This window comes from Antechinus flavipes, chromosome 5 (assembly GCF_016432865.1).
Source record: "Antechinus flavipes isolate AdamAnt ecotype Samford, QLD, Australia chromosome 5, AdamAnt_v2, whole genome shotgun sequence".
NCBI lineage: Eukaryota > Metazoa > Chordata > Mammalia > Dasyuromorphia > Dasyuridae > Antechinus > Antechinus flavipes.
The window spans coordinates 225,588,176-225,615,652 of record NC_067402.1 but is presented as its reverse complement, the minus strand read 5'-3'; the positions used below and the strand labels follow the sequence as shown (position 1 = coordinate 225,615,652).

The window sequence follows — 27,477 nt, the reverse complement described above, 5'->3', positions numbered from 1 at the left end:
CGCTGCCTAGCGCGGAGCTGCGCGCCTCTTCTTTAATCAAGGGGCAATCCCGCGCACCTCTCGCCCCTCCCTTCGAGGGGGACTCTAGCTGACTCCTCGCGCACGCTCGCTGCGGGAGGGTCCCGCGCGGCGTCCGGGACAGCACGTGCGGGGAGGAGGCGGAGGCGGCGGCGGGCGCGCGCTCGGGGCGGGCGGGCGCGGGAGCGCGCGCCGGGAGCTGCTGGGCTGCGGCGGCGGCGGCGGCGGCGGCGGCGGCAGCGACTGTTACTATGGCGGAGTCGTTCGGAGCCTCCTCCTTCCTCCTCTTGGTCTTCCTCCTGCTGGAGGGCGGCGGCGGCGCCGGACCTCGGGGGACCCAGGGTGAGTCCCGGGGAGAATGGGGAAGGAGAGTGGCGAGAGCGGGCGGGATTCGGGGCGAGGCCTGAACCGAGGCACCCCCTTCCTCCCTCCCTCTCTCCCTCCGCCCGCCGGGCCGTCCGCGGGCTCGGCTTGGCTCGGCTCGGCCCCGGCGCTACGGGGATCCCTTCTCCGCCTGCCCGGCGAGGCGTGGTCGCCGCCCTCCGGGCCTGGGGAAGAGGTGCCAACCTTCCCCTCTGCCCTGCATATTCCGGGACCGGGGTCTCCCCCGATCTCTCTACCTGCCCACATCCTGGGGAGGGAAATAGCCTTGACTCCCTCCCCCAATCACTGGGACCCCCCCCCCCCCATCACACACACACACACACACACACACACACACACACGATGTTTGGAAGGACTGGGGAGGGTAACCCTAGGATTCGAAATGGACAAATATTTTTCACCCTAGGGAAACGAATGGCAGGGGCCCTATTCATTTAATTACCTTGTTGATGCCTTTTACGCGAAATCTTGATAAAAATCTAAGATCTACCTTTAGCCTCCAAGATTACATAAAGATCCTAGGGGAGGAAGTTCTCCCACTGCCCTTGGCCAAGATTTCCCTCCTCCTCCCCCAAGAAAAAATGAACAAACAAAAACTTACCTTCTATCCCAAACAACCTTAAGCCTTCTTGTCTGACATGCCCATCCGACACAACAGGAGATGGACATGTTTCAGCAACACTATCTCTTCTTTGTGAAGCCCTTTGGATTTTAGAGGCGCCATTGAAATCCTAAAATAGTATTAATTTAAGGAATAATCGATTCAAATGGGTTTTGCCTTAGAGGTGGTAGGTGAAGCTTTTGTCTGAATTGAAGTGATTATTAACCTGTACTTTTGTCTGGGAGGGATCATCAGAACTCCAGGTTAATAACACAGAATCTGCTGCTTTGAATTCTCAGCAACCACCAACCTTTCAACAATGGAATATAGTGTGCGTTTTTATTTTCTAACACTGTTTTTTCAACTACAGATGATGGTCCTGCCTTTCGTAAATAGTCCAAACAGGAAAGGGATCATTGCACTTTGAGTCTGAAAAAAATTTTTTTTATTATTTTTAACTTGAATATCTGGTCTTGCTAGTAGCTGGCTTGTGTGCATTCTGTCTTTGTTCACTTCACTAATGCTTCTGTTTGGCGTCCTGTGTTTTCTTCATTATTACCGTATTATATAGGCAACTACTCCGTGTAGTATGGTTTTTGAACACAGTGTAAAGGTGTGTGAATAGAAACTAACAGCATTTGTGGTGAAATGATGACTTCCATGAATAGGGAGATTTCATGGTGGTGGGATGGGAGTAGTTACAATGGACTATATTTCTGGAAGATATAATGTTATTACGAAAAGGAATTTGATTTACCCTTGTTTAGAATATTATGAATAACTCCTTAAATTTCTTTCTTAAGGATTTTTATTATATTCCTAATGTATCACAGACTGTAACAAGTCTTTCCCTGGTGTCTTTTTTTAATGTTTGTTTTTAAAAGTCTAAGTAAAAGAATCAAATACCTACCTAAAATGTTTAATTGATAACCCAGCTTGTTTTGAATGAGCCACAGCCTGCTTTCCTTAACCTTTCCTAAAAAGAATGTCCAATAAGGGAGGAAGTTGGGCGGGATTTTGTTTCTTCATTTTTTTCCCCCCTGTTTCTTTTTTAAATTAGAAAGGGGTTGTATGTCCAGCTGATATTCTCCAAGGCCTTAAAACTTCTTGGCCAGACACCACAATTTTTTTCCGGGACACATCTAGTTGCCCGCAGTGAATGCACCGGAAACCACTGTTGCAAAAGGATTAGAGTAGAACGTCAGTTCTGGGAAAGCAAACTATGGGCCATGGGGTGACAACTAGTTGAATCTTTTCTCCTGTGTATGTTCATCAGATTTATTTTATCTGTATTAGATGGGTTAGAAATAGAGCAGGGTAGTTCTAAAGCATTTCATACTTTTTCTCGGACCTTGTAACAGAAGAATGAATGGTTTGGAAGACTATTCATTTAATAAAGAGAGAGGCTGGTGCAGTACTGGGACCTTTGCACCTTAATAAAATGCTGACTGTGGGAAGGGGAAGAAGTTTGTGCCCTGATAAAGTTATGGCACTGAACTGTTTGATTAGGAGTATCATACTTTTTCAGGTTCATCTGGGGAGTTCATATTTCACTTATTTAAAAAAATATATGAAATTATTTGATTTAGGAGAGGCAATAGAAAATTTTTTCTATTTTTTCAACATCAGTAGAAACCTTGATGATAGAGAGTAGAAATTCTGAGATCTAATTTGAATCCAGATGTCCATTCAGTAAAATAATTATGTTCAGTAAAAGTTGATTCTTACAACAGTGAATAAATGAATCCATTGTCTCTCCATATCTTTTATCTGTCCATATGACTTATGGAAGACATATATTAGTTGAAACTTGGACTATTAGTTGCAATACCAGAACTTTGTTCCCCCACAGGTTGTCCTTGAGCAAGTTTTAACCTCTGTGTACCTCAGTTCTTCTCTCTATATTGTAAAAGAAATGATACATGCTGTTCTTTTGGGGACATTTGTGAGGCTGAATTACTGATATCCAGTTGGCTGAGTATTTTTAGATACAGTTTCTGTACTTATGTGAATAAGCAATGTTGGATTACTTTTTATCTTATCAGGGTAGAATAACTGCTTTGTGATTGAAGGAAATACCATTTGTCACAGTGTTAATTCTTTTTATTTATGCATTTTGGCAGGCTACTTTTAGATTCTTTCAAGTTAATCTCTGCCTTGGAGGACAGGTCTTTAACATTTGTACAACTAGCCCTGTACCTGGGCCATCTGAGATTCTGGAGGGAGTGACCTGCTTAGCTTTTTTGGTTTGGCACCATATTATTTATTATGCAACTCTGGATATGTTTATGGTTTATGTTACATAAGAACTTAGAGCCAGATTTGGGCCAGTTGGGAACTAAAGAGGAGATTAGACTGAGAACTTCATCTTAAAAGGTTCTTTGGAATGTTGGAGACTCCTTTAATGGGAATTTTTATTGTGTCTTTACTATGTCAGAGATTTTAACATATCTTTTCCTGATGATTTGGTATAATGTCCTCTCAGTACTCTCTAATAAATACCCTGCTTCATAGGGGTGAAGATTTTTAAGCTAACAGGGATTTTAGAGTACACTAACCCAGTCCTTTCATTTTGCAGGTGAAGAAACTGAAGCCTACAGTTAAGTATCCCCAATCACATGGGTGACAAAAGCAAGACTTGATCTCGTTTTCAATCTTGCACTCCAGTTCAGCTTTATACTGTCTTCTGTCCTTGAATTCTTTCACCCCCTTGTCATATATTGCTACTCATCCTTTCCCAAACCCCAAACCTGGATTACCCTCTCCATTTCTCATCTTTAGTCCTATTCCATGCTGCTGATCCCTTCTGGAGGAAATCACATACTCCAAAAGCCTGAATCCACTATGTTTATTTTTATCTAATCTCACTTGGGCCTTCACTTGCCTATAGGGCAAATCTTTAAATTATCTCTGATTCACCTTTTATCACACTTCCCACCAGATCTTTTCCGGACCTTTACATTATCTTCTCTACTCTTCAAGGAGAACCTCATACTTAACTAAGAAAATTAAGGCAATCCTTAATGATTTCTCTCTTGTTATCACTTCTACATTTCAGATCTCCTCATCATTCCCTGTTGTCTCTAAGAAAGAGATGAATCTTCTGCTTACCAAGACCAGATTCCTTAGATTTTTGTCCCTTCTCTTCTCTGGGAACTAACTGTGTCAATCATCTCTTCCATTCCTTTTATCCACTGGCTCCTTAACTATTACTACCAACAAACAGATCTAGACCTCCCCATCATAAAAAAAAAAAAAAACTGACAAACCCTTCATTTGATCCTGCTGTCACTTCAAGCTTTTAGTCCTGTGTAACCTCCCTTTCTTTGCCAAATTCCTAGCAAAAATTCTCGTTACTTTTTGCTTTCAGATTCTTACCTCCTTCTTTCTTGTCAATTCTCTAAACCGATTTTTGAACCCACCTTAACACTGGACTGAGTTGCTCTATCTAAAGTTGGATTGTGAACTCCTTGAAAGTAGGGACTGTTTGTTTTGTTTTGTTTTGTTTGTTTTGTTTTTCTTGGCATCATCAGTGCTTAACACAGTGCCTGGAACATAGTGGGTTCTTCATATGTACTTGTTGAACTGATGGAGAATTTTTGAATAATATTGTTATCTAACCATTGCTTTGTTGCTTATTAAGTTTCAGTGGTTCCCTATTGCCTCTGTCTTAAAATAGAGATTCACATTGTGGCTCCATCCCGTTTTTCATATTACTCCCCTCATATTTTGTTCCAGCCAAACTGGTCAACTTCACATTCCCCATACATGGCATTCCGTTTCTTGCCTCTTTGCCCTTTACCTAGTGGAATTTCTAGTTCCAGGCAAGGCTCAGCTCAAGTGCCATCTCTGAAGGCTTCCGCCTTTTCTAACTGCAGCCAGGACTTCCTGCCCTCCCATCCCATCCCTGAAATTTCTTTATGTTTAATTTGTAATAATTTTTTAATTTGGCACTGTATATGTTGTTTCCCCAGTGGAATGTAAGTTTCCTTGGGGAAATGGACTATCTCTGCATCCCCAGCACCTGGTCCAGCATTTGAAATCTAGGAGGCACTTAATAAATGTTTAATGACTTGAAATTGAATGGTATTCTTATGAAAAATTGTATTTGAGTGACTGACTTTGGTGGGCTCTGATATTATAGATAGGCCAATTTCATCCCCAAAAGCTCATTGCAGCCCTTTGCCACCATATAAATCAGTAATTTGGTGAGATCTGCTGCTGCTGTTTCCATCAAAACCTGCTGAAGAGGCTTGTCAACTTGAATTGCTTTGCATTACAGTCTGTTCTTAGGAGTAAATCTAGTTCATGCTTTTCTCTACTTTATTTAGTCCTAAGGCGCAGCAGAAGCTAACACAAAGGTTCATCTAATATTTTCATTGTTGTATTTTCATCTTTAAAATCTGTCTTATACTGTTTATTGATAAAATTTCTACTTGGAACACTCATCTTGGACTCCCATCATTGTTTGGACTTAATGTGTATTTTGTTGTTGTTGTTGTTAGATGGAATTTTTTTGGTAAGATTTTTCTCATTTTCTTTTTGTATTTTTTAAAAAAGTATTCTAAAACCTTTCTTCCCGTCAATCTCGTTGACAATGGTAGTGCTGTAGGCATCAACATCCAGTCATTCTATGCAAAACTTATGGGGAACAGTGAAATCTTTTAAGTAGAAGAGTAGCTCTCCCAATTGCCTACATAGAATTTCTCCAGGGTCTTTGTCTTGGTACTGTGTTAATGCCTTTTTCTTTTCTTGCTTTCCTCAATATGCTTACTAAAAAACATGGTTTACTAAGATCTTCTTGAGATCTCTTCTAATTTTAGATTTGGTGCTCATATGTAGTGGAGAGAATCTTGTAGTAGAAGTCAGGAGATCTGTGTTACGGAAGACACTGACTTACGATTTGACTTCAGGGATTCCCTTTTATGAGACCTCAGTTTCCTCAGCGATAAATGAAGATATTGGCCCAGGTGACCTCAAAGGTTCCTTTTAACCTTAATATTACATGAGCTGTCTTCTCAGTTTTTTCTCTACTTGCATGCAGATTCTGCTATACTTCCATTTGATTTTTTGTAAACAAAAATATAAGGGTTTGCTGATCTGATCTTATGCTGAAACATTGGCCAGATTGAAACATCTATTTTAAAGCATTGTTCTAGAATCTGTACTTTTTCTTAAGTATTTTTTCCTCCTGGGCAGGCTTCTTGGGTTTCTGCCTCTTAACAGTTTTCTCGCAGCACCATTCCCTCAACCATCACTTGTTTTGAAGTCACAGTCTAAAGTCTCCCATAAGACAATCATCTTATGCACTTAACTCTTTTGTATCTGTTCCTTCATCTGTAAAATAGGAGTCATCACACTTCTCCTATCAGCCTCTAAGAATTGTAGAAGCTACCAAAAGTAGAACTGAAGTCCATTCTCTATCTTGGGTGAATCAATAAATGAAAAGAAGTCATTTTAATTCAGGTTTTATATGGCTAATATTTCTATCTCTTTCCCTCTTCTTTTCCATTTTCTTAAGTCTTTTGTGCATCCTTTGAGAAGAAGATTATGTGGGTAGTTAGGGAGTGAATATTTTAAGTTGAGAAAAAGGTTGGCATAATAGACTTGAGTCAGGAATATTTGAGCTTGAATCCTAAACCAGACATTCATTAACTGTGTCAAGTCAAAAAGCATTTACTGAGCCCTTACTATGGCAATGTGGGGCAGCTAGGTGGTACTGTTGAGGTCTAGCTTTGGGGTACCTAAATGAAATTAGGGTTAAGGTCTAGTGGCAGGTTTGGGGTACAGATTCGGCACAAGGGGGTCTAGTAGCGGCGCGAGTTCCCAATAAAAGCATTTATTGGCCCGGAGAGCTAGATTGATAAAAGAGGTTTATTATTGGGTAAGCAAAGTTAAAGTATAGGCGAAGGTAGAGATAAGGAGGGCACAGAGGGTCTAGTGGACAGAGGGTCCTCACATGGTAGCCATGTTTGGAATCTCTGCAAAGAGGGGTTCCCAGTGTGGCCTTTTTATAATAGGAGACTTAGCTCAAGGGGCTTTCAGGTGTAGCCTCAAAGTTGGCTCAGATCCGGGTGGGGCTGGGAACAGATCAGATCTTCTATTGGAATTCAAAGGGACTGGGATTTGTGAGTTAAAGGGCAATTTACATTATTAACTAGGAGAGGATGGTAATCTAGAAAGGAATCTTTCCCGCATCAGTACAGTGGGTAGAACACTGGGATTGTAATCTGGAGGACTCATCTTCATGAGTTTGAAGTCTGCCTCAGATACTTAGTAGCTGTGTGATCCTAGGCAGGTCACTTAACACCATTTGCTTCAGTTCCTCATCTGCAAAATGAGTGGGAGAAGGAAATGGCAAACCATTCCAATAGCTTTGCCAAGAAAATCCCAAAATGGGGTTATGAAGAGCCAGATACAACTGAAATGATTGAACAATAATAAAAACGGCACAGTGCTAAAGCTGCGGTACAAAGAGAGCCAAAAACAGTTCCTGCTCTCAAGTAACTTACACTCTAATGGGAGAGATGGTCTTTAATCAGCTGCAGGCTCCAAAGATCATATTTCAGAGAGGATATACAACTGATCTGACCCAATTTAAGCCTTCTTGTCACTGATTTGTAAGGATTAAATAAATGATAAACATAAAGCACTAAGTGCTATATAAATATGATCCATTATTTTTAAATTGCTTAAATTCTTAAGTGCGTAATAGTCAGGAAGTTGAAGAATATTTCAGTTAATACTGTATTTTTAGGTACTAAGTGTCCAGTGAGCACTTACTAATTATTAGTGCATACATATGCATATTTTAGGCCAGAGGTTTTATAATGGTAGATTGCTGTTGTTCAGTTAAGTCCAATTCTTCATGACCTCATAGACTATAGCATGACCGGCTTTTTTATTTTTCACTGTCTCTTGAAGTTTGTCTTAGTTCATGTTTATTGTTTCCATGGCCCTATTCAGCCAACATCTGCCATCCTCTTTTTCTTTTGCCTTCAATCTTTCCCAACATCAAGTTCTTTTCCAATGAGGCTTGTCTTCTTCTTATGTAGCCGAAGTATTTAAACTTAAGTATTTGACCTTTCAGTGAACAGTCTTTACTTTGACTGATTTGATCTCCTTGCTGTCCAAGGGACTCTCAATAGTCTTCTCTATCCCCACAATTCGAAAACATCAATTCTGCAATATTCAGCTTTTCTTGTAGGCCAAGCTATCTTAAATAGGTTAATTCATTCTGTTAATTGAGATTACCTTGTGATGCAAAATTTCTTCTATAAAAGAAACCTAAGTTGTCCCTCTCCACCAAGAGCTTGAAATCAGATTGTTGTTCTGCTCCTTAGTTGGTGAAAAGGCTTAAGAAACCAGAATAGTTCAGTTACAGCTCAGTGTTCTCTATCTACCCTGTTCTTCCTTGCAAAGCATCCAATCCTTAGAAAAGCCAGTTGTTGTATGAATACATTTTAAAATACTAAAGAAGGGAAAGGGACCTGTATGTGCCAAAATGTTTGTAGCAGCCCTGTTTGTAGTGGCTAGAAACTGGAAAATGAATGGATGCCCATCAATTGGAGAATGGCTGGGTAAATTGTGGTATATGAATGTTATGGAATATTATTGTTCTGTAAGAAATGACCAGCAGGATGAATACAGAGAGGACTGGCGAGACTTACATGAACTGATGCTAAGTGAAATGAGCAGAACCAGGAGATCATTATACACTTCGACAACGATATTGTATGAGGACATATTTTGATGGAAGTGGATTTCTTTGACAAAGAGACCTGAGTTTCAATTGATAAATGACGGACAAAAGCAGCTACACCCAAAGAAAGAACACTGGGAAACGAATGTGAACTATCTGCATTTTTGTTTTTCTTCCCGGGTTATTTATACCTTCTGAATCCAATTCTCCCTATGCAACAAGAGAATTGTTCGGTTCTGCAAACATATATTGTATCTAGGATATACTGCAACATATCCAACATATAAAGGACTGCTTGCCATCTAGGGAGGGAGGGAGGGAAAAAAAAATCGGAACAGAAACGAGTGTCAATATAAAGTAATTATTAAATAAAAATTAAATTAAAAAAATACATTTTAAAGGACACAAATGCTATCTTAGAATATTTTTAAGAGATTTAGAAAGTAGATCAAAGCTAGATTATAGTATAACATAATACTATACTACTACTGCATTATCAGTTCACACTTAGGAAGTAAAAATTGTTTTGTTGTACAGAATCTTTCTTTGAATGATATTTGCCATACTAAGATCTTACCTATCTTAATAAGTCCCAACTTTCTCTAGTACAAGTTTTCAGATCCATCTTATCCATATTTCTCTACTTAAAAACAGTTAACCAACTATTACCTTTTCCCCCCTTCCCCGCTCATACTATCTGCCCTTTTATTTCCATCCCTTCAGGAATAACATCACATTTGTACTGTTGCATTTTTAGTTTTATCTCTGTTCACCTCTAATATTTTGTTTACCATTCCCTCTAATATTCTACTGAGGTCTTCTTTTTGAGCCACTTTGAACAGGATAGCCTCCTCTTCTTTCTTATATCAATTCTCATCTCTTAGCCTATTATCTATTTATTTTGCTCCAGTTATTCTATTTTTCTTTGCATCCCCTGCATTTAGGCACCTAATATTTGTTGTATTAAGCTCTTTCACTTTTCTTCTGACCAAAGCAACTAACCTAAGCCTTTTTCTTTCTCAAAACTGCATCCCCACTGTCTTTAAAATACTCATCCTTAGTACAGTAAGTAGGTCAGGAAGAAGATACCTTTCGTAAGCTTCAGTCTCAAATAACTATTGTTGCCCTGATAAACCAGATAAAATGAAAGCCCCACAGAGGTTGACTATAGAAAACAATGAAGTATTTTTTGTATTTTGTTTTATTGTAGAATAAAGTAAAGAATGATTGTTTCCTTCTCTTTACCTTACTCCCTTCCTAGTATTTGATACATAATGGATAGTTTATTAAATATAATGGCTGTCTTGATGATCCAGGAATGACTGGATTCATTCTATCCTTTTTGCACATGCCACTCAACCTCCCAGGCAGCCACAGGGACCCTTCAGGATGGTCATTCCTACCCTCCATCATAGATTAAGTTGCTCTGACAGTTTTCCTTAGCATAAATGCCAAGCATTTATTTGGGGAAAGAACAAAGCTTTCATTCTGTAGACCTGAGGCTTAAGGTTGAACTTGTTTAAACAGCTCTCTAGGGTTGGGTTTGTTTCCAAGCAAAATGTCAGAAAGGTATTGTGTATAATGGATGCAGTGCTGAACTGGCTTCTCTGACACCTTCCCTTTCATGTATACCTCATTTCTAGGCCCTTTTTCTGGCTACAAATGAACTAAAGAACCAGCTTATCAAGTTCTTATTGTCAAAACTGGGTTTTCCCTTACTGTTCAGCTTCCTTTATATAATAAGGCAACTGTATTTTTTCTAAGATGCTTTTTAAACAAAATGGGGAATGAATCCTGGTTAATTCAGGAAAATCTCTCAGATTTTTGATTTCCAAGATACTACTAGTTGCACACTCATAATTGACAGTGAGCCATCTTGAATCAATCCATTTCAAGGAATTGTTTTTTAATCTTCTTTTTAATCCTATTTGGTGATTCTAGTGGAAGGGAAGAATAATTTAGAAACTGTAGATAAAGAAAAGGTAATTTTTTTCTTTTGAATTTTTTTTATTGCTGAATGTTATGGGCCAGAACTCTGAACTTGAAACAAAGGATTATTACAAGGTGCTAAGTCAGTGGAATTGATAGAGACAATGGTTATTTAGCATGGTGCTTAACAGTTTTCTAGTTCAGTACTTGTACTTAATGTACTTAGTACTTAATATAGTTCCACAAGATTCACACCAATGATAAGAGAGCATATAAGTTCAGACAAACTCATCCAGAATGCAGAATTGGAAGACAGAGACCATGGTGGTGGTCCTCCTGCCTCCCCCACAGAAATCAAGACACATTCTGGAGGACCTCAAGAAGCTGGCAGAGGCAGAGAACACAAAGGACTGGCCAAGCTCTTGGAACAAAGGAGAGAGATAGGCCTCTAAGAAAGCTAACCGGGCCCAAGAAAGGAGACAGTCAAGGATTTGGACTTTAATACCTGGCTACACTTGTGGTAATTACTGAACTGAAAAGAAAGCTGCTTCCAGAGACCCCAAGGAAACCAAAACAGAGAACTTTACAACTGAACTTTATTTTTTACAAGAATTTCTTGCTCATAACCCTGAGCCTTAGAGATAGATAGGACAGTACCAATTTCTTGAAAATACTTAGAATTTGGGAGATACTATATACATATATAGTAGGAAGACTATTTAGCTTGAGATCAAAAGATCCAGATTGAAATTTAGACTGCTATTTCTAAAACTGGCCATAATCAAGTTATTTAATCTTTCAGGACTTCCATTTCCTTATCTGTAAAGTGTGGATGATACTTCATATTGTTGTGAGGAAAGTGCTTTATAAAACTTTAAAGTACTCTATAAATGTGAATTGTTATTACTTTAGTGGTTTTGTGTCAGAGCGCAAACATGATCAACCTGAGTGCATGATTGTGGAACTATGATTCTTCAGCATCCGATTTCTCAGCATAACCATTTTTGAGTAGAAATTCTAGCATTTGTCTAGGCCACTCCTGTTGATAAAAGAGGTTTGTGTACTTATTAGTTCTCCTTACTGAGTTTTATCAATTTTAGAAACCTAAGGAATAAAATGGATGAATTAGTATATCTGGCAGTAAATGACAATTCTCATATGATTGTTTTCAGGGAAACTTGGTAGACGACAATAATTTCTAGACTCTTTAGGAATGATAGGAATGGACAAATATGAAATACAATCTAATACAACATCAATAGAAATGGAATGAAAATCATTACTATGTAGTCTCTGCATGATAATTCCATAATTATATGATAAAAATGTACTTATAGGGATATGGCACCAACCACTTAGCTAGGATAGTGAATTTAAGGTGGAAATGTTCAATAGAATTGTGAACGCTACAGACTTAGTCTTAGCAGTTGGGAATTTCAGTTATCTAATCATAATTTGGCAAAATTCAAACAAAATATGGCCCTAAGATTTTGAACCCATAAGGAATGGAAATATACCAAATTTGCTTTTGAGTTGTGAATAAGAACTAGTACAGAGAGTTATTATGACTGATTTAGAAAAGAAAAAGTATAATAATTATCAGACCACCTATAAATGTCTTATTAGAAGGCTAGGATAAATGTGTACCAAGGATCAAGATGACTTGGTTGCAGGGAGAAAGGGCAGATGCAATAATAAATACCAACTAGAGAGTAAAAAGACTCTTGCAAAGGAAATCACATCCTTCCAAAAATGGAAGTCTCATTCTTTTTGAGGTACTTGGAAAGCCAAAGAAAATTATTAGACATATAACCTGCAAGGGATACCAAAGCAAATAATCAGGTTATTTAAAAATATACCAGAAGGAAGGGAACCACTTTAGAGAATCAGTTGAATCACTTAGTAATCCTGATGCAAAAGCTACTTTCAGAAATAAAAAAATCAGAAAGCTGCAATTAATTACTTGCTTTGGTACCACATCCAACATCCCCTGAAGCATATAGGTTGGAAGTACTCTTAGACTAAACAGTGTTAACTGCACAGAATTTTCTAGATCTAATCAGTAGAAGAGGTTTAAATAATTGCATCCTCCTTAGAATTTCTAAGAAACACAAGAGTAATATTGTAGAACACTACCAAAGTGTGTAACCTATTGGTATAAATGCAAGACAAGCTATCCTAGCTGAAGCAACAAGGCATTCTGAGGGAATGAAAAGAGGGAGCATACTCTGGGCATGTCAAACCACTACCACCACTGTGACTACCATCTCTCATTGGATGCTAATGAAGACAGCCCTGACCTCGGTCCATGAGTCCTAGAGCCCTGGAAATAGTAACATTAAATGTCATTAAAAAAAAAAGGAGGCGTTAACATCTGTTTTGCTATCTAAGGACCATGAGACTTCTCCATCAAACTTGTAGCTGAAGCCTTTCAAATATGTCTCCTCCATTAGAATTTGGAAATCTTGGGTACAGAGACTGTCTTATTTTTCTGTTTGTATATCCAGTACTTAATACAGTGCTTTGGACATAATAAACCTTAACAAATGATTTTATTCATTCAAGGAGCTGCTCTGCCAATGAACTAGTAGGTTTTCTTTTCATTGGGAATTCTTGAAAGCCTTCTATTTCATTAAATGTCCATTTCTCCTCTCTGTAGAATTGTATTCAGTTTTGCTGGGAAGATTATTCTTGGTTGTAACCTAGATTCAGAATGTCATATTCCAAGCCTTCTTTTTGTTTCTGTCAATAACTGCTAAAACTTATGTGATACTAACTGTGGCTTTTGAGGTCCTTGAATTCTTTCTTTCTGGCTGCTTGTAGTATTTTCTCCTCAACTTGTCAGCTCTGAATTTTGGCTGCAATATTCCTTGAAATTTTCATTTTGGGGTTTCTTTCAGAAAACAACTTGTGTATTTCTTTGATTTCTATTTTGTCCATTGATTCTAATATTTTTCAGCAATTTTCCTTTATAATTTCTTGAAAAATGATGTCAAAGCACTTCTCCTTTCTCTTCCTCTTTTTCTTCTCTTTCTCTCTTCCCCCTTCTTGAATTTCAGATACTCCAGTGATTATTAAAATTATTTCATCTCAGTCTAATTTTCAGGTCACTTTTCCTATATTTTACATTTTCTTCTACTTTTTAAATCCTTTGACTTTATTATTTCTTGCTGTCTCATGAAGTCAGCATTTTGTTTAAATAGTTATGATTTTCAAGGAGTTATTTTCTTCAGTAAAATTGTATGCCTCTTTAACCAAGCTGCTAACTCCCTTTTCATATCTTTCTTCAATTGCTACCATTTGATTTAAAAAAAATTTTTAGTGCCTTTAACTCTTCTAGTAATTCTTTTTGGGCATGAGTCTAATCTGCATTTTTCCTTTGAGGCTTTGCTTATGAATCTGTTCATTATCTTCTGTGTTTGAGTCTTGAATTTTCCTCTCATCAGAGAAGCAATTTATAGTTGTGGTCTTTTTTTTTTTGTTATTGTTTATTCTTCTTGCATAATTCTTTATTTTTAATTTTGTGTTAAGTGTTAGGCTCTGCCCACTTCTAAGGGAGATGTCTAGCCTAAGTTTCTGTTGTTTTATATTCTTCAGCTTTCACAGTTCAGTCTGGAGATCTGCAAGTTTTCAGTACTTCTAAAAGCAGTATGATCTGGGAAGGAATCTGTTCACTACCCTCCTAGTCTGAGCTTTTTGCAAATCAGGTCTACTTCAGGCACTGTTTGCTCAGAGAGACTAAACTGTGGGCTGTCCTTTGGTCTTAGTCTCCTGACTTATTCCACCTTGGTTAAAGGTTAGAACCAAATCTCAATTCTGCTCATGGTTCGGAGCCACACAGCTAAGTTTCTGGAATTTTTGCCTTGCAGCTGTTCCTCTCCACCCTGTTATCTGTAATCTGAAAATATATAATGGGTATCAAGGTTGCCTTATAACACCTGTTCCTGTACCCCAGTTTAGGGATTCTTTAGGATCTCTTTCTACCCGTGTTTCCTGTCCAGATGCTCTGTCTTGTCTCCCTTTCAATTCTTGGCCTCTGGATTTCTCCTGCCTCATTGATGCCATGCTTTAGTCCTATCTAGCTCCCACTCAATGTCTTCAGACCTCTTTATTTTTCTAAGCTACTTTTGAGTGGAAAAATGACTCACTGTGACTTTTTCTTGTTTTTTCTGATCAGAATTCAGTTTCTTTCTAGCTTGTAGAAGAGATGTGCTGGATGAGCTAGGCAAAAATACTTCTTGACTCTCCTGACTCCACCTTCTAAACTGGTAGAATTTTATTTGATTTCGATCTTAATGAAAAATTCTATAATATATGGTGGAAGATATCATCAAGGCTTATAAGGACAAGGATAGGACCTATAATTTTATGGTTACAGGGAACTTCATTTTATAGAGAGTTGCTTACACATCTCACTAATAGGTTCCGTTCTGTTCAGGTTAAGACTTGCCCAGTCACAAAAATAGCATATTTCAGAGGTAGGACTTGAACTCAGGTCTTCTGTCTTCCAGGCTGATTATCTGTTTACCACTAGTTTATCACTAATCACTTAAGCAAGTACACTATATTGATGGAAAAACTATGTAATTTCTAGAGGAGGCAAGCAGTCTGATCTGTTAGAGTTCATCAGAAAGGGGGTGTGTGTGTGTGTGTGTGTGTGTGTGTGTGTGTGTGTGTGTGTGTGTGTAAAAGGTGGATTCATTTCGTGGTGGAAAAATAAAGCCTTTAAGAGGAGAAATATCACATGTTGTACTGTTAAAATGATGAGAAAAGGTCCCAATTGTCATTTTAAGTTACTAACTAAAGATATCATTCCAGAATGTTTTTGGAGGAGCAAGAAATACACAGAATGCTAAGTATTAGCATAAAAGTTATGAAAAATCAAACAGAAAATATTCTCTCTTTTTACAGAATCTTGCTATAATTATACCTGGAATGCTAGGTGCAGGTTTGCTTGCCTGTCTTAAGAAAGACATGGAATTAGAGATTGCCAAACAAAATAGCATGGAAATGGGAAGCTGTTATATGAACACATACAGATAAGGATTCTCCCTCTACCCTGTGTTTCCTTTCCCTGCCAGCTAATTATTTGCTAAGTCTTATAGATTCTATCTCCATAACATATCTTCTCTTACATAGCACCACTTAGTTCAATCCCTCATCACTTTTACCTGGACTAACGTGGTAGTTCAATCTCCCTGCCTCCAATATAGTCCTTTTCTAATTCATCCTCTACACAGTCACCAAATTGATAATTCTTATATAACTTAGGTCATCCCTGCTGTGGAAGCTTCACTAGGTTCCTATGGTCTCTAGAATAAAATACAAACCCCTTTGTTTAGCATTTAAAACCTTTCACATAAGGCTCTCGAGACATAGCTCACATTACTCCTATTCACCCCTTTCTGTTCTTGATGAACTGACTTAATTGCTGTTCCTGGTACTCAGCATTCCATTTCTCACCTTGGTTCTTTATTTATCTTATAGAATTGCTAAAAAGCCTTCATAGTCCAGCTTAGGTTCCTATAGCTTTCCTGATATAGTTTTGTAGTTCTCTTCTCTACTGCCCCGCAAAAAAAAAAAAAAAAAAAAACTATTTTGTATTTTCCTCTTTACATATTTTGTATGACAAGAAGCAGTGGGTTCAAATCCTGCCCTGATATTGAATATTCTAGCTTTGTGATCCTGAACAACTCATTTAACCTCTCCATTTCCTAGGAAAATTTGGTTGTAAAATAGTTGTTGATCTATGAGTAAATGGAACTTCCTCACTGGTGGTTCCTTATAATAAATAAAATCATAGGTGTAAACTTAAAAAAATTTATATACTTATATTTCTTTGTATGTGTTCCTTTTCTGTCTTCAAATCAGTGGCACTTAGCATAGTGCCTAGCACTAAATAAATGTTTGTTGTTTTGAGATGTGATCGTGGTCTCTTAAAATCATAAAAGACATGGAAAAGGTGATTTTTTTCTTTGTGTCCTGAGTCTTAAAATGTGAAAATTAGAGGAACTTTTTTGAAACTTGAAATAAGTTTAGGGCAAATAAAAGATCTAACTCTCTCAAATGCTATTATCTATTCTCTTGTATAAGACGTCATAGATTTCTCAAGAAAAACAAACAAAAAATTAAAGATATATTAGGCAGCATAGTGTAATGAAAAGAGCTTTGGATTTGATTTAAAGGATCTGAATTAAAATTCTAGTTCTTCCATTTGTCATTGGTAATCTCTCTAAGCCTCAAAATTCTCTCTATATAAAATGTAGGGGTTCAGTCAGTTATTTATTATTTTGGCTAGATAATTGAGGTTAAATGACTTGCTCAGTGTCATAAAACTAGGAAGTATTAAATATCTGATGACAGATTTGAACTCCAGTGCTCTATCTACTGCACCATCTAATTGCCCAAATCAGATGATTTCTGAAGGCCCTTCTAGATCTATATCTGTGATACCTCATAGACTACAAATGTTAATACTGTAGTTTCAGAAAGTCATAGAGTCATTCTTTGGTAGCTGTAAACTTGGAAATTTTGGAGCTATCTCCAGTCTTTTGGAATTTACGTCTGGGAAAGCACTCGTGTCCTTTATGCCTGTGTCAAAGATAGATAACTTGAGTTTGGAGGGACTATGTCAAGCTCAAGTAGCAGAAATGGTGGATTTCCTCCCAATGTATGACAATTGGGAAGGAAAGAAAGGTTTCACTTTCATTATTAGTAATTCTTTTTAATGTTTTTTGAAGCCCAGAAGTAAATTAGATGCTTCAACTAATCTATAGCCAGATTCTGATTCTACTTATAGTGGGACTTTGTAAGCTTTTTTTAACATTGGCTCACTTAAGGAACTAAGTTTGTTTTTTTCTTTTCTTTTCTTTTCTTTTCACCAATCTTGATCTGTCCATGTGTTGGAACTCTATTTAAATTCTGCTGGGGATTCTTACGGCACACCCAAGTTTGACCAGTAAACTTGTTAATAAGAGATCTTTGTAAAGGGAGGATGAACATTGACCATTTTCTAACATGTTTCTAGCCAGAATGGTTTATTTGGTTCAGATTTTCAAACTTTTTTTTTTAAACATAAATCTCATAAGAAATGGGTAGGATGTATGCGTGCTAGATGCATGCAACTAGAGTTATGTGGCTAAGGAATAGATTGTAAGTATTTAGCATTTGTGATTCGACTCTTAGTTTCCTGGAGAAACATAACATCTAGGTCCAGATCTGTGAGAATAATGAAGCCATTGAATTGGTCCCATTAATCTAATTTACAGTGCATATTTTCCTTGGGCTGAAACCAATTGACATATTTTACATAAATACAACTTTGAAAAGTATGAATTGCAAGGTTAATGGTACAATGGTAGAGTGCTTTGGTTGGAATCAGGAAGATTTGAATTCAAATCTGGCCTTAGACACTTACTTTCATTTAGCCTCAGTGCCTTAGTTTCTTAATGGGTAAAACAAGGATAATACCTTATATGATTGTTGTGAGGATCAAATAAGATCATTTTTGTAAAGCACCTAGCACATAGTAGGATCTATTTTGTAGGATTCATTATTTGAATTATTCAGGACTTAACTGATTTAGGATTGAAACAGTTCACATGGATTGGACTACCTGCCAGTTAGGGGCGGGGGTAGAGGAAAGGAGGGAAAAATTTGGAACAAAAGGTTTTGCAAGGATCATTGTTGGGAAAATTACCCATGTATATGCTCTGTAAATTAATTAATTAATTTAAAAAAGAAAAGAAAAAAAAAAAACTTAGTTCGCCAGATGCATAGTAAACTTAAATTTTTTTTCTTTTTTTTTCTGGCAGGGCATTTGGAGCTAAGTGACTTGCCCAGGGCCATGCAGTTAGAAATTAAGGTGTCTGAGGTCAGATTTGAACTCAAGTTCTCCAGATTCCAGGGCCAGTGTTTAAACTTATTAAAATAATTATTATCCTTTATTATATTTATCAGTGAACAGAAATATTTTAAAAAGCATAGCCAAGTTACTCTTTTGATTGAAATTCAGGAAAATATGTGTAAATTTAAAGCACTATTTTTTGATGAAGTGTTAGTGACCTAACCTGCATGGTTTTTGGGGAGAGGAAGGAGGGTTGTTTAATTAGAAAAGGTGGCTTTTTTTCTGAGACTCATTTCCCTATCTTTTATAAGGTGAAAGTGCAATATCTATAATAACCGGCCCCTCTCTTAAGCAGCCTACTGGCCTTATTCTCTCTAAATGCTCACCATATTGGTGCCAGACTTAGTGCAAACATCCTATCAGCTTAGCCCACTATAGCTCAGAACTCCTAAGTTTAAGCAGTCCATTAGTTTCCATCTCCTCACTGAGAAGTTGCTGCGATGCTCAGCTATTATTAAGGGAGCATGACTTTTTTCTTTTCAGATTCTCAATTTACATGCAAAATTTTTTGAAAAGAAAACCTTTGAGTTACTAAAAGCACCCTGTGACATTAAAGCTTTATCATCCCAATTAAGGTAAATATTTATATATGGACAAACTGAGGCCTCTAGAGTCCAAAGGTACTTACTGAAAGCATTAGATTGCAAACTCAGCAGGGGAAGAATTAAAACTCAGACTTCCTAACTTGCAGTCCAGTGTTTTGTCCAATCTGGAATACATTTCACCACTTATGTTCTTTCCTGTCTTACACCAGGATTGTTTTAGGAACTTCCCAGAAATAACAAGCCACATGTGGGTGTTTTATCTCCAGAATGATTCACTAGAAAGAGGCCACATACTTAACCAAAGGAGAATAGGAATGAAAATGACTCTTGTCTGGCTAACAACAATAAATGGTGGACAGCCTTTTAAAAGGCTGCTTTGCTTTTGGTCTTACATGTCTATCTGTGCTCAGAATAGTTGCATCTTAAAAATTCTTATTCCCCAAAATAAAACATAATAATAAAATATTAATAATAATTAATAATTAATAATATTAATAAACATAAAATAAAACAAATGTTGTGACCTCTGCTAGACCCCAAATATCAAGAATTAAACTTTCCTGTCTAGAAAACATTGTAAGAGAGTGTTTTCCATTTGACACCCTGAATTAAATGACAATATCCTTAGTTTTTCAGGGAGTTTTTTTTTTTTAAACTTTCTCTTCAGAACACAGAGTACCTTGAGCAGTTGATAATGCTAATTCAGAATAGTTGGTACCTTCAGAATCTTTCCTTGTATTCTTCAGTTTCTCTCCAAAAGCTTCTTTTCTTGTGTGTGACAGAAATCTCTTAAGTTTCCATTTATGATAAAAATTGGAGTATATGAAAAGAGAGAAATGTAGGAAAAAGGAAAGTAAGTTAGTAGGAAGAATTAAGAAAGTTTGAGGGACATTGACTTTTAAAACATTGGATCCTTTGCAGGGGTCCTCAAACTATGGCCCGCGGGCCAGATGCTGCAGCTGAGGACATTTATCCCTCTCACCCAGGGCTATGAAGTTTCTTTATTTAAAGGCCCACAGAACAAAGTTTTTGTTTTATTATAGTCCAGCCCTCCAACAGTCTGAGGGACAGTGAACTGGCCCCCTATTTAAAAAGTTTGAGGATCCCTGCTTTAAAAAGTGACTACCTTAAATTTTGTATTAAACACAGACAGTCATGCAAATCAGCACAACACAGATCTTGTAAGCAGGTAGCTGCATGTTTTAGAATTTCTCCTGGGAAATAGGTATCTGATGAAAGATTGGGAAAAAACACAGAAAGCTATGTATTATACTTTTCACCAACCAATGTAATTGGGCTAAGAGAGGGACCTAGAATATTGGAAAAGACAAAGATAGATTGTCTGTATCTGAACAGGAACAAGATTGGGAGTGTCAAAGAGTAGGGAGAGGACAGTATCTCATGAGACCAAGTGATAGACCTTGGTTTGAATTCAATCCAAGTTAACAGTGGCTGAATTTTGCCTCCATTTTATTGCCAATCTGTGGCCCATTTCCGTGTGTTAATGGATAAGTGCTTCAGTCAGCATTAGTAGCCTTAGCCTAAAGACCTAGGTAGCCAAGTCCAAAGTCATCTTTTTGTATCAAAGTCAGGATTAGGGTTCAGTGTTCAGGAGACAGCCTTGTGGGAAGGTCTGATTGCCTGTGATTTCGGATTTCAGTGCTCTTGAACTGACTTCCAAGGCACCAAATTAATTGATAGAACTATACTATAGAACATACTTCATGCTTAAGGTTACCTTATTAGTTCTCTTAACTACTGCATACTACATACTTGATTTTAGGCCCTTAAGGTAAGTTTTTCAGTATGAGGCAAAAGGAAAAAATACCAAAGAGTCTGGATTTATGTGTGAACAAGGGAATGTGAAAAAATTTCACAAAGCTATTTTGCTATGGATATGTTCCTATTTTAGTTCTTTCTTTCATATAACACAGGACAAAATTCTCTTCCCCCCCAATCCAGGAGCTACAAATAAGCATAAGGAAAAAAACCTCTTTGATGGTGGCATCTAAGTCATACTCAAGTATAGAAAGGAAAGATATAATTTGAAATGGGAGTTCCAAGTATAAAACTTTTTATCAGAAACTAGATCAGAAGCTAATTTTCTTCCTGTCTCAGACATAAGATATGGTGCTTGGAGGAAAGCAGACAGTACAAAGAGTTTTATTTATAAATTGAGTAAGTCAAAAAGGTGTTATCAGATTAGGCTAATAGCTTCATATTCCCAACTTATAACTCATCTGTATGCTTTGTGGTTAGTTACATGAATAGAGACTTTAAAAATTCAGGATCCCTTTTACCAACATCTAGTTCTAATTTTCCAACAGCTCTGATATGTTCATGTACAAACTGTGTGCATACCAACTACACATGCGAAACAGATGGGGTCTGCATGGTTTCTATTTCCAACATGGATGGGATGGAGCACCATTCTCGAACCTGTATCCCCCAGGCTGAGCTGGTCCCAGTAGGAAAGCCCTTCTATTGCCTCAGCTCAGATCATGTTCGAAACACACACTGCTGTCGTACTGACTTCTGTAACAAGATTGACTTGAGGGTGCCCAGTGGTGAGTAAATATTCTTATAGAACCATTGGTTGTTGTATCTTTGGGAGAAGAGGGTGGCTGGCTACATAATTTCATCTACCATTCCAGTGTCCCCTAGGATTATGAGGAAAGGGATCTCACAGTTTTGAGGATTCAGGATTTGATGAGGAGGGCACCAGACCTTGAATGTAGTCTCAGTGGAAGCAGGGATTGGTGAGCTATTGCTGCCATTCAGAAGAAAAAGAAATGCTATAATACAATAACAAGTACCTGGTGAAAAATAACCAGAATTAGTCAGTGAGAGGTATAGAAATGGGCCTTGAGTTTATGAAATGTTGCCATGGTCAAGGCAATAGAGGTGTTCAACTGGAGGAATGGTTTGAGAACTGTTGTTAAAAATAGAAGTAAAATGAAGAGAGATGGAATAAAGAGGTGTAAGAAAGAAAGTATGTTATCAAGAGAGAGGGACAATATATCTCCCCTTTCTCTGGAATTTTAAACTTTTTTGCACAAGGGGCAAAGGCTTTGGGAATCTCATTTATTGGGGTGTAATTAGAAAAAATATCTCTTAACGATAGTCCTAACAATAATTGGGAGGGAGAAAGAGAACTAGAGACTAGTATGAGAGAAAAATGTCAGAATTTGGAAATTATTTGGCAGAGAGGAGTTGGTACTCCCAAATATTGCAGAAGGATGCAAATCTGCCATTTAAGTGGGCACTCCCAACTTTAGTTAGATATTTAAAGGAATTATTTTTTGAATAAGTTTGATAATCTTTTGTCTAGTATACAAGAATTTTTTATTGAGGAGCTGGCTCAACAGGGACTGAAAGAAACCAGAAGAGGTGGTGGCAAGGTGGGAAGGTAATCAATTTCCCTGTCTTACTATTTTCCTTTATTTTCACTTTTTAAAAAAATTCCACTTATTAAATATATCAGGTCACCTGAAAGACACCCCATCCATGTGGGGTCCTGTGGAACTAGTCGCTGTCATTGCTGGCCCAGTGTTCCTCCTATTTCTCATCATCATTGTCGTCGTCTTTGTTATTCACCATCATCAGCGGGTTTATCACAACCGCCAGCGGCTGGACATGGAAGATCCCTCGTGTGAAATGTGTCTGTCCAAAGACAAGACTCTTCAGGATCTTGTCTACGATCTGTCTACTTCAGGGTCTGGCTCAGGTACAGAGTTCTCCAGGGCATTGTGTCTGTGGTTAGCCTGCATTGTTGTCTCCCAACGAGTAATGTGTAGATGGGGTAGGCTGATCATCCTGTGTTTGCTTCTCCCAGGACTGTGAGTCACTTGGTGCCCCATATGTAATAAGGCAAGGTGGCAAGGTCACAGAATTATTTTGTTTTTTAAGATCCCCCAAATTAAATATGAAGAACTCTTCATCATGAAAATGCTATCACTTGTAAAATTTAGCATTTGTGGAGCCATTGATGTTCTGCTAGTTCTGCCTGAGTAATAGTTGTAAAAAGTTAGTTGATAGAACACTATTCAGTAGATACTGCGAGCATGTGCAAAATTCCCATAAGGTGGTGGTGGCTAATCATTGATCTTGGCAGTATCTACAAGGTGAGTGTAAGGACACCGAGTGCTGAAGCTTAGAGTTGGCCTTTGGTGAATTATTTACTTGTACCAGTTGCTCTAGGATTTTGTGACAGAGGTATAAAATAGGCAACCTGGGTTCCTAGTAAAGCACTAGCTCCATATCCTGTGTGGCTTGCCATTTACCTGCCTGAGGTTTGCTTCATAAAGGAATGAAACAGGAATTTGGCCCACAATATTAAAATCTTAAGATTAATCTTAGGGATTTACGTAATCGACATGATCAGCTAAACTCTCGGGTCTGGACAAAACTAGAGGGAACTGAAGGATCTTAATGATAGTGTAATCTTGAGGAAAATGTCCTTAAAAAGCATTGTTGTTACTGCATCAGATAAAAAATATTAGAGCTAAAATGGGCCTTGCAGATCATCTAGCCCAACTTCCTCATTTCATAAGCAAGGAAGCTGTAGGAGTGACTTGCCCAAGATGGATAGGATTTGAGTTTGTCTTCAAACTCCAGATCCAGAGAAGATAGATGTTTCTTTGTGACAAATTAAGTATTTTTTTTTCTTTTCTTGAAGTAAAGTTTAATCTCTATCCTCTCAACAAGACAGTTGGCATTGTAGGGAAAATGATACTTAGGTAGGACAAAACTTTCCCCCCAAAAGTGGGAGATATTTTTAGCTATAGCATAGCACGCTAAAGTGTCTCACCTTTATATTTTTAGAACGTGAGAAAGCAAGAGAAAATACATGGCTTGGTCTTAGAGAAGTATCCTCTGTTCCACTTTTATGTGCCTCACACCACTGCCCTCTAGTGGAGGAGGAATGCTACCAGTGGCTGGCTCCTGAACACCACTGCCCTCTAGTGGAGCAGGAAAGCTACCAGTGGATGGCTCTGAATGTTTTTATCCTCCAAACTACTTAGCTCTCTCTTCATCCCTCTTTAGAGCCCTGATCATCTCATGCTCTAGTTCTTCCATTAGGATGCATGGACAGAGGTGAGTGGGTAGACTAGCAGATAACTGCTTGCATCAGCTGATAAATGTGCAGTATTAAATGCACATCTTTTGACTCGTATACTAGTTTGGTTACATTCAACTTTTCCTAGGAACAGAAAAGAGGGATGGATAGTATAAAACAATGGACACTTAATAATCTTTTCCCATTCTTCTCTTGAGTTTCAATCTCCTCAGCTCAGTCCTTTAGTAGTTAGCTCGGAATTTAGCTGGAAATTTGTGAAGAGGCTTTACATTATCGTAAGTGATGTTTAAGAACTGAATGTGCTAAATCCCTTTCTACTTGTTACACTAAGATAGACATTTTAAAAAGTGAAATAATGGGCTTTTTGAAGCCTAGAGTTTAGTATCACCTTCTATTCTTTTTTTTCCCCCAACTTCTTTTCTTTGGTCCACAGGGTTACCACTCTTTGTCCAGCGCACGGTGGCTCGTACAATTGTTCTACAAGAGATCATAGGCAAGGGCCGATTTGGGGAAGTGTGGCGTGGCCGGTGGCGGGGTGGAGATGTGGCTGTGAAAATTTTCTCCTCCCGGGAAGAACGGTCTTGGTTTCGAGAAGCAGAAATATACCAGACAGTCATGTTGCGTCATGAAAATATTCTTGGATTTATTGCCGCTGACAACAAAGGTAAAGGACTGGATTTGGTGTAGGGTGGAGGGGAAATGATTCTACTTTCTGACAATATTGCTGGATGAAAGAAACACTGAAAAAAATTCATACTTTAATTTGTAGTTTTTTGCTTTATTAAGGAAGGTGTGTGTGTGTGTGTGTGTATTCTAAGAGAGCAGGGAAAAGAGAAAATCCTGGAAACTGCCTAGTTGTCTATTGTCATGTACACCCTCCATTGTAGAAGTTCTTGGATATTTCTCAAACACAAGGCAAATCACTTGTACTTTTCATGCCTCTGTAAAGGCATATCCAAAAGCAAATGTATGCCTTTTTATAAAAGGGAACTCTGCAACTATTTTTCTCAGCCCTAGAGAACTTTTGAGGTAATTTTAGGAGTTATGTGTCTGAAAAGTCTTTGGAAGGTGTTTCATGTTTCTCCTCTTCTAAAACAGCAGGCAGCTATATTCCTTACATTTTTATGGAAGGATCCCCCATAAGAGAGAAGGAAATGAAAAAGAACTACTTAATTTGAGTATGTGTTCTTTTAAACAAACAAACAAACAAAAAATCACATCACCATCCATTGTTACAAATTTTGGATCTTTAAACAGAAAGGCAGAAAAGTTTTCATTTGAACTTAATAGTAGCATACAGAGACTTTAACTGTGGACAAGTTATTGAGCAAAGAAATGAAAGCTGGTATTGGGTAGGCTCTCTGTTGGCAACAAGAAATCAAGAGTTGGAATTTTTGGGAAGCCATTCCTTCATTGAAACTGGTGATTGTGAATAAGGATTTAGCTGATGAGAACTGCATTAGGTTTGAGGAAGAGAAAATCACTTGTCCTCCTATTTAGTCTTTATCACTTTCCCGAAAAGCCTGAAACAGCTAACTCTTCCAATGATATAAGATTATTTGTCCTTTGTAATTTTTAGTTTGCACATTTATACACATGTGTGTATGTATGTATGTACTCGATTTTCCATTAAAATATTATTTATAGTATCAAGTTCCCTCCTTACAAATACACAGAATTAATTTTTGCCTCTTCTTGCCCCACTAAAGCAGGAAGACCAGGAGTGTATGTTAAACAGACTAAAGCCATGAGTATTTTTATTTTGTGAAAATATTGTATTATTAGCAAAACAAGAAACAGGTCCTTCCAATTATAGAAAAGCTCTTCATACTACTTTTGTCAATGATCCTTAGCTCCAAGTCACAAAACAACATTGTCAACAATTGTCGTACAGTAATTAAAAAAAAAAACCTTTAATTCCTGAATTTATATTAGAAAAAATAAGAGATAAAATTAAGATGTTACTAAAATTTGAAGGGGAAAAGGAAGATTTTGTTGTCATTTTATGTAAAAATCCAGACATCATCATGTGATAGAAATAGCACTGCTCCCTCAATAATTTTGAAAAGGACATGAACATACTTACACTACAATTCCAAAAAGCTTTTTTAGTTTGACAGCATGAGTACTGTTAATAAACTAATTATACAAAAACAAAAACCAATGTAACTTTTGAAAGCTGGTATCTATTATCATTATCACAAACTAATGCATTCTCCAGTAGTGTTTGACAAAATCTAAAACATTTCAGGATTTACACACAACAGTTGATATGATAGTCATTGTCATAATAAGGACAGTACGAAGAAACACAGAGGTCTGGAGCAGTCCTGCTAAAGACAAACATCAGACACCAGTGGTAAAAGCAACCTGAGTGAACTATTGAAGAGTCTCAGAAAGACAATGGAAGATCATATTTATACCTGACTGGTGCACTTAGTAGGAAATTTGAACAGCATGTTGTCCAATTAAAAGCAAAAAAGAGAGAGAGATAGAAAGAAATCAGAAAAACAAAAGAATATAAAAATTCTAGGTTTCTGCAAAAATTTATAAAAGTCCAAAGGATAAGGCAATCAAAAGAAGTCAGAATAGTACAAAGAATAAAGCAAGCAATGCAATATTAACCAAAAACACAATCAGAGGAGCTTGAGAAGTAAAGCAAAATAAAGCAGCTTCTGAATGATAACAGGGAAAACAACCCTAATTTCTTCTGGTCACAAGAAGATCCAGACCAACCAAAATTCAGGTTGAAACCAACAAGAAAACTATGTTCATTGTTAATGCACTAACATTAGTGCAGAACAGTTATGTTAAGGGAAATAAATGAAATGCCAACTTTTCTGCAAAACCTGAAACTGCTGGAGCCAGAGAAGATTCATAATTCTTGGCATAGATGCCTCACATTGGCACATGAATTACTAGCCTAGCATTTTGCCACTTTATTCTCAGACACAAGTCTGATCCTTGTGCCTGAATTTTCTTGGTAGAAGGTAATAAATATCTGTTACCAAAAGATGAGGGCCTCAGGGATCCCTCATATAGGCCACATGCCTGTTAAACAGCACCTTTAACTCATGGAATCTTTCTTCATTGATATCAAAATATCATTTGGACTTAAGTATAAACATTTTAAGCATATCAAGAAAAATAGCAACTGAATGCTTTGAGCTTTATCCAAAAGTTGCATTGAACAAATAGAAGTTAGTGGTTAATAAATACTTTAGTCTTCTCTGGGCAAGATAAGAATATAAATTTATCAGAGCAAAGACTGTGACTGTGATGTTAAGATCCTTATTTGTATTTGTGGTGGAA

The 27,477-nt window shown here is 37.5% G+C and overlaps 1 protein-coding gene across 1 annotated transcript in view; it reads left to right on the top strand.

Annotated features, from left to right (window-relative positions):
- Positions 1-223: 223 nt before the first annotated feature.
- ACVR1B (activin A receptor type 1B) overlaps positions 224-27,477 on the top strand; it is a 42,984-nt gene continuing 15,730 nt past the window's right edge. Inside the window, exons 1-4 of the mRNA XM_051963584.1 lie at positions 224-360; positions 21,413-21,652; positions 22,570-22,812; positions 24,599-24,829. Of these exons, the coding sequence (XP_051819544.1) occupies positions 270-360; positions 21,413-21,652; positions 22,570-22,812; positions 24,599-24,829 (805 nt within the window). The 5' untranslated portion in view covers positions 224-269. The remainder of the gene's footprint in view (positions 361-21,412; positions 21,653-22,569; positions 22,813-24,598; positions 24,830-27,477) is intronic.